This window comes from Labrus mixtus, chromosome 1 (assembly GCF_963584025.1).
Source record: "Labrus mixtus chromosome 1, fLabMix1.1, whole genome shotgun sequence".
NCBI classification, from domain to species: domain Eukaryota; kingdom Metazoa; phylum Chordata; class Actinopteri; order Labriformes; family Labridae; genus Labrus; species Labrus mixtus.
Window position 1 is genome coordinate 11311360 of NC_083612.1, and position 7616 is coordinate 11318975.

The 7616-nt window shown below is 42.2% G+C and overlaps 1 protein-coding gene across 5 annotated transcripts in view; it reads left to right on the top strand.

The window, feature by feature from the left end:
• traf6 (TNF receptor-associated factor 6) overlaps positions 1–6974 on the top strand; it is a 400050-nt gene extending 393076 nt beyond the window's left edge. The window contains exons 1-9 of one of the 5 annotated variants that reach the window (XR_009676509.1): positions 43–178; positions 1790–2115; positions 2343–2493; positions 3043–3201; positions 3342–3413; positions 4260–4337; positions 4480–4803; positions 5665–6324; positions 6382–6974. Coding sequence is in view for 3 of the 5 variants with exons in the window: in XM_061063627.1 (XP_060919610.1) it covers positions 104–178; positions 1790–2115; positions 2343–2493; positions 3043–3201; positions 3342–3413; positions 4260–4337; positions 4480–4803; positions 5665–6258 (1779 nt within the window). In the remaining 2 variants the exon portion in view is untranslated. Of the gene's footprint in view, positions 1–42; positions 282–1789; positions 2116–2342; positions 2494–3042; positions 3202–3341; positions 3414–4259; positions 4338–4479; positions 4804–5664 lie in introns of those variants that run through there. The other 4 variants (XR_009676514.1, XM_061063871.1, XM_061063627.1 and 1 more) reach the window with 4 other exon arrangements.
• The last annotated feature ends 642 nt before the right edge of the window (positions 6975–7616 follow it).

The following is a 7616-nucleotide window of genomic DNA, read 5'->3' on the forward strand; positions in this document are numbered from 1 at the left end:
CAGCAGCCTCCGGCCGGCAGGGGGCGCGCACGTCCGGGAGGGGGGGCGCGCACGTCCGGCAGGGGGCGATCACGTCCGCACCGAGCAACACTCAAACAGGAACATGATGGATGACGTTTGTAAAGTAAAACAGGAAATTATCTGGAAACGAAAAGTAGGAGACGTTTTGAAAGCGAAGGCAGGTATTACATAAACAAAAAGGTACCCGCTTTCTCAGCTATAATCACTATTTTAATATCGGTGTTGCCGACGAAGAGGCTTGTTGTCTACTCGCTGTTTTGGTCAGTATCTTTCTTTTATTCCCTTTATTTTTCTCTGTAGGGGTTGCAAAGTTACAGTTCCGCATTAAGGGGCATGACTTCTTTTTCATTAAGAGATACCATTGTCAACCCTATTTATTGTACTTGGAGGCAAGCTTTAAATTGTATTTTATGATATTATTGCTCAGTGTTGGCTAAGGTAGCACTTGGTTTGCAACGACCTTGTTGAGTAATAATGTAAACTAATGGTTTAGAAGTTAGTTTCGACTCCTCAATTGAACTAAAATATGAGTTATAGATGTGGTTACTCGTTATAAGCTGTGTAATGAATGTAGCCGCACTGTAACTGTTTTATATAGTTGAATAAGTATATTTATTTTTTGAAAGGACACATAAAAAGTATGTAAAAAAAAAACTAAGTGCAGCGTATGGGAGTGGACTTTATATCAAGGTCAAACAAAACCGACACAGAAGTTTATTTTCCCACTGATCCCATCAAACAATGAGATCTATTGGCATTCTGCAGGATAACTAGTACATGTGACATTTATTCTGAAGCTGAAAATGAAGCTATTTTGACCGCCAACTAAGCATTTAAGACACAAAAAAGTGTCTGCATTTATTTGTTATATGTGACAGTAAAAGTCTGACAGAGGGACAGCCATTTGAAGACATCACCTTGGCATTAGGATTTTTGTGATCGCAATTTTGACACTTCTGAAAATATTTAAATAGCAAGTGTATAATCAATTACCCGATATATTGATTATTCAATAACCATGATAACTATTGCCCTAAGGTATTGCTGTTTGCACCAACTGTAATGTGTACTCTTGTGTTTTGCTGGTGTCTTAGGAGAAGTGTTTTTTTGTAGGTCAAATTTGCTTCTCTTCATGTGTTTTTAAAAGGGGGTAGGAAGTTGACAACATTGTTAGCTGAAGGGAGGAAGTTATCGACTCGATTGGGTGAAATGAGTCCTGTAGATACCTGTGTTTTTTAATTCCACTCAACCCAAGACATGGCAAACTTTTCAGATTTCTTATAGAAAGCACTTGGCTGAGATTTCTTCAGTGTTGACCAACTGCTTTAAGAGAGGGAAAGTATCTCTAATACAGATGCACCGATCCAATTTTTTTCACTTCCGATCCGATTCTTATACATGTATTATGTACCGATATGAATGTCTCTTGATGATGATGATGTCGATGATGATGATGATGATTTTTGGTCACTTCTCACAGTTCAGTCTGAATGTCTTCAAAGCGAGTCTGCAACTTGAGAATGTTTTGAGCACCCAGCAATCTTTCTCAATCAGTGACATGGATTGGCGCCGTCAGCCTGATATCCGATCCGTAAATGACGTCAATATCGGACCCGATACCGATATAAGATGGGATCGGTCCCATCTCTAATCGCTAATGACAAATTTGGCAAATGAATGATTGTTCACCAAACACTTTGTTTTTTTGCTATAATTGTTTTTGCAACTCTAATCCTTTGAATGCCTGCCGTTATCCCGCCCTGCACAGATGGCTTGCTTTGACAGTAATAAGGGAAGTTTGGAGGAGGTCAGCTATGACGGAGCTGTTGGTGGAGAGGTGTCCAGCTGCGCGTTGGCAATGATGGAAAAAGAACGTGAGTCCCTTCTTAGCCCTTCGGAGAGCCCGGGCACGTTTATCAGCAGCAACTCCACTAGTCTTCAGGCTGCTGACCCCGTCCAGGGCTACGACGTGGAGTTTGACCCGCCCCTAGAGAGTAAATATGAGTGCCCTATCTGCCTCATGGCTTTGAGGAATGCCATTCAAACACCCTGTGGTCACCGATTCTGCAAGAACTGCATTGAGAAGTCCATTCGGTAAGCTATCATGCATTTGTTAGCACCAGTTTCATGGTAGATTCTCATAGGGTTGTTTATCCTTCAGGCCTAAAGTGCAATCTGTCAAATGACTGAGTAGTAATGGAACCATAAACATCATAAGTATGTTTTGTATCTAAATGATGCAATGTTTACATAGAGCCCCATGCAGAACCTGATAGTCCTAATGCTCAGCCTAAAAGATTGTACTTCCTCTTGTTTTACAGCGATACGGGACAGAGGTGCCCTGTTGACAATGAAGCGTTGTCAGAAGAACAGCTGTTTCCTGATAACTTTGCCAAACGGGAGATCCTATCGCTAACTGTGCGCTGTCCCAACTCTGACTGTGCTGACAAAATGGAGCTCAGACATTTAGAGGTAAGAATTTTAGAGTGATGGACATCTTTTAATTTGAATATAGAACAATCAAGATCATGAATACAGGACAGTAATGTTGCTAATTAAGAATTTAGAACGATCTTGGGAAGCGGGACATCTGAATAATATTTGCAGGAGTGTCATTCCTTAGGCATATTTGTACTGACCTGAAATGTACATGAACATGTGGTTGTGATCATTTGTTGTAAATCAATCACAGCAGAGCATCAAAATCTGAAAATAAGCAAGAGGTCTGCTATAGCTTAGTGCATATTGAGATTCCTGCAGCAGTTTGTGCTTCATGTTTTTTTTGTATTAGTTCTGTTTTTACCTAACAATGAAAATAACAGCCTCAGGATAAAGATACTGACAAGTAAAACCTTCCCTGTCTACCTCACCGTACACAGCACAGACTCTTCCAGCTTGCTGTTCCGACATGTCCTCGTACTGTTTGCTGTTGTTATGGATAATGAAGTTGTTACATTTGAACCCATGCTGTCCTACAGAGTGAACTAACTGCACTGACTGGATATATTGTTTTATCCCCAGAATCATTTGGCGCATTGTCAGTTTGCCACTGAGCCGTGCCCACAGTGCCAGCAGTCTGTGAGAAAGAGCCACCTAGAGGAGCACAAAACTGTTGAGTGCCAAAGGAGACCTGTGTCCTGTCCAGATTGTGTTGCAAGCTTTGTTTACGAGGAGAGAGAGGTAATGTTGTCTCAATAATGGAACTGATTCTGCTGCCCTTTTCCCCAGAAGACTTGCAGTCATAGAAAAGTCCAGCTGCTGCATTGTTTGTAACAATGGGATTTTGTCTCATTATTTTCTGGTTTTGGTTGCTCCTTCAGCTTCATGAACAGCAGTGTCCCTTTGCCAATGTGAAGTGTCAGTACTGTGGGATGGATCTGATCAGAGACCAGGTGAGTGAAGTGATGTCTGCCTCTAGGAAATACCTATATTTTTCTCTTTGAAAATGGTTTAAGCTAACTTCTGTCAACGTGAACTTCTCCTTTAGTTATAAAAAAAAAAGGGAACAGATTCAAACTGTGCATGTCACAGTCTGTCACAGACCATTTATCCAACAGCAAGTGTTGTATATGTGTCGAATGAGACAGGAAGTTAATTGTGGGAAAACAAGTGAGTTGTTTCCCTGGTTTTGCCAGTCCACAAGTATACCAGTCAAGTCAACTTTATGTCTATAGCACAAGTGAGCTAAGCAAAAGTGATTTTGTAGCCATAGACAAAAGGAAACCCAATGGGCTATTTTAAAACTCATACATGACTTTAAAGAAGTTACAGTAGTGAATGTTGATGTTAATAACAGCATGCATTACTTTGTGGGAATCTTGGGGTGATAAGAAAGGGTTCACACAGTTGGAAAAGCAGCATCTTAGCATGGAGTTTATCTGTCAATCAAACTGAAATGTAGAATCAAAAACCATCCCTTGTTTCTTTTAAATATATTGATATCTTTTGATAAAGGATGACAGAACTCTCCAAACAGCCGGCTGCAAAAGAGAAGAAAGCAAAAAAAAAGGCTTTAAAGATCAAAGCCTGACATCACCCTGCACCGGGGGAAAAAAAGGTGGAAGGCGATGTCAGGCTCCCTAATGTCAGGACCAAGAGCCAGTGGGAGCAGATACAGAGAGAAGAGAACTGGCACAAACAAAGTCCCAGTGCAGCACCAGCAAAACTGACCTGTTGAAATGGTTGTTGGTATTCTGATTGGACAAAGAAGAGAAGCTGATGTTGTTTGTGTTTTATAGATGGAATCTCATTGTGACACAGATTGTCCCAAAGCACCCATCGCCTGTAACTTCAGCGCCTTTGGATGTAAGGAGCGGGTAGGTGATAAAACGCAAAACTTTTTTTTATCAACACAGGAGAACAATCCTTGAAAACTTGTCTTGTTTTACGATTATGTGTCCAATCAGCTCTGCAGACCGAATGTCACTTAGAACATATATATATTTTTTGCCTCCGTAGATGCAGCGCCACAACCTGGCCCAGCACATGCAGGAGTTCACGCAGATGCATATGCGCTTCATGGCCGACTTCCTCCGAGGCGTCACCCTCAATGGTACCTCTCCTAAATCCCTGTGGCCGCTAGGACCTTCCGTGTCCCCCGAGGATCAAGGAGCTGCAGCATCAGTGTCGGCCTGTAGTGGTCCAAGAGGCGCTGCGAGCTGCAGCAGCAACAGCGCCCCAAGTCAGCCTAGCGAGGAGATGCAGAGGATCAGGGACATGGACGGACGACTGGTGAAGCAGGACCACCAGCTGCGTGAGCTCATTATCTTAAAAGAAACACAGGTAAAGGATGTCTTTGAGCTTCAAAGTACGAGTACTTTAAAGAACGTACAGTGTGTGATCATTCTTTTCTTCTTTATAATACATCTCACTACACACCTTTTGATGTCTTGTCATATATGTATCAACCAAAGCAGAAATGTAATGAAGTCCCAGCAGATCAATAACCTGAAATCACAGTTTTCATTTTCTACTCACTTGGCACTTCAAAGGATTGCATGCAGCAGTTTGTTGCTTTAAAAGACAAACCAAATAAGCATGCCCAAGGGAATACCTCTGTATTTTCTGTCTTTTTTGTTAGACCCTGAACAAGATGTCAAATTTGCTCTGTTGAAAAATATAGCTCAAGTACAACCATTCCTCCATCTCATGATAGAGCGACTTTTTGTTCCGCTTAATAGGTCTTAATTTCTTGTCTCGATTCTTCAATGCAAATACCGCAACCTGTTTGAGCACAGGTCTTGAACTTATGCTCTTCAATTGTGTCAATTTAAGAGGCATCTCAGAAGTGTTTTACAATGGTCTGTTTATCTTCCTTCTGACAAATCAGATCCACTTCTATTTTATAGCAACAATAATACATTTTATTTAAAGACGCCTTTCAAAACACTGAAGGTCACCTTCCAAAGTAGAGACACTGCTGTCTACTCAGACCGTACAGCTCATGTTATACCTGCACTATTCTCTTGATAAAACTCCCTGAAGCATTATTCAAGTGACCTCCCTCACTGCTGTGCCTGAATGCATCCAATTCAAACAAAGAGCATTGAAGCGGCTGCTATTCCGCTTGTTTCTGTTATCGCTTCACCTCCTCTAAAGATGTGGTATGAGTAACTGAAAACTATTGTCTCACCTCTTCCACAGGCCGGCCAGTTAGCAGAGCTCAGACGCAGAGTGTCAGTGCTGGAGGAGACGGTGAAGGAGCTGGAAGCCCACCAGTGTCATGGCATCTTCATTTGGCGTCTCAAAGGTTTCTCCACCCACCTGCGTAACCAAGAGACCGGCCAGGCGGTGGTGGAGCACAGCCCCGGCTTCTACACGGGCCGCCCAGGCTACAAGCTGTGCCTGCGACTACACCTGCAGACCCCCAACGCCCCACGCTGCTCCAATTTTATCTCGCTCTTTGTCCACACCATGCAAGGAGCTTATGACGGGCAGCTGACCTGGCCTTTTCAGGGCACCATCCGCCTTGCCATCCTGGACCAGGGCCCTGAGGGTCAGCACCACACGGAGGTGATGGAAACCAAACCAGACCTGCAAGCCTTCCAGAAGCCCACCATCCATCGTAACCCCAAAGGCTTTGGCTACGTCACCTTTTTGCACCTGCATCAGCTGAATCAGAGAGCCTTTATCAAAGATGATACTTTACTTATCCGCTGTGAGGTGACACCGCGTTTTGACAATATTCACCGCGAGGGACCAGCGGTGCAGCCGAGAGGCCCTGAGGCCTCAGTGTGAGGGACTAAAATCAAACTCTTATCTACTGGATCATCATACCAAGACGTCAGTACAGTACAGCTGCCAGTGTTTAAACACTGGACGGTCAGAGTGATGGACGGTCAGAGTGATGGACGGTCAGAGTGATGGACAGTCAGAGTGATGGACAGTCAGAGTGATGGACAGTCAGTGATGGACAGTCAGTGATGGACAGTCAGAGTGATGGACAGTCAGTGATGGACGTCTGGTGTAAAACTGCTCATCAGACCCCTTTCAAATTGGGACACCACAATTTGTCAGTTATTTATTTGTATACATACTATAAATGTTAATTTGACTTGTTTTTATGAATAAATCAATCAGTACATACCTTTCATTCATTTAGAGATGTACGTAAATACCTGGTACTAACTAGCCTCATACCTTCAAATAGTGTAAATAGTCAATATTTAATCAGCTTAACATGACAAGTTAAAGATGTGTGCCTGCTGACTGAATATTACTGCAAAAGCTAAAGATACCCTGTGATGTTTTTGACCATGATAGATAATATTTAGAGACGAGCATAAAAGCAATGAAAGGGGGAACAGATTAAGCTAAGCCTTAAGGAAGAAATCCTGATTTGTGGGGGATTTTTTTGTGGTGGGCCACAGTTGGAATTTGTGAGTCAGGTGACATGTTGGGTCTGAAAAAGACATCTCATACCTAATAAAATTAACATGTCAAAAAAGTAACAATCTCTGTGGAGTTATCCTTCTAATCATATTAGAAATAAGTTTACGGGGGGGGGGTGCTACCCACCCGGGCGTCTACTTTAGTTATTTCAACCAGTAATCTAACCCGGGTCCTGCCCCTCTACGGAGCCTTGCAGGCCCTGACACCACCCTAATTGTCAAGGGAGAAAAGCTGAGAGGGGAATTTACTCACCAGGGAGAGTGTCAGGCTTCTTTAACTGGAACCAGATGTTAATTATTGTTTTATTTCAAACAAAGAAAAATAGTGAAAGACAGAAATGTATATCTTAATTACTCTCCTTGAATGATTTAGTGAATGAAAATTTAGTTTTTTGGGCGCTACCTACACGTTTAGCTGTGTTGCTCATTCCACAAATGCACGATCATTAGAAGTTATACCTCGGTGACTAATCAGGCTTTCCAACAATATATAATACAACACCAATTAGTATTTGTAAAGGGGCGAATTAATTGACCGAAATAACATTTCCAAACTTTTTTTGAGGAGTTTATTTACTTGTAAATGAATATGTTATATATCTAGGATTCCACTAAGGTGGTGTTTACCTGCAGAGAGATTTAACTGATTATTATTTACTAGTAGGAGAAAGCCTGTCACGTTTCCGGTTAAGGTTTGGCAGTTAA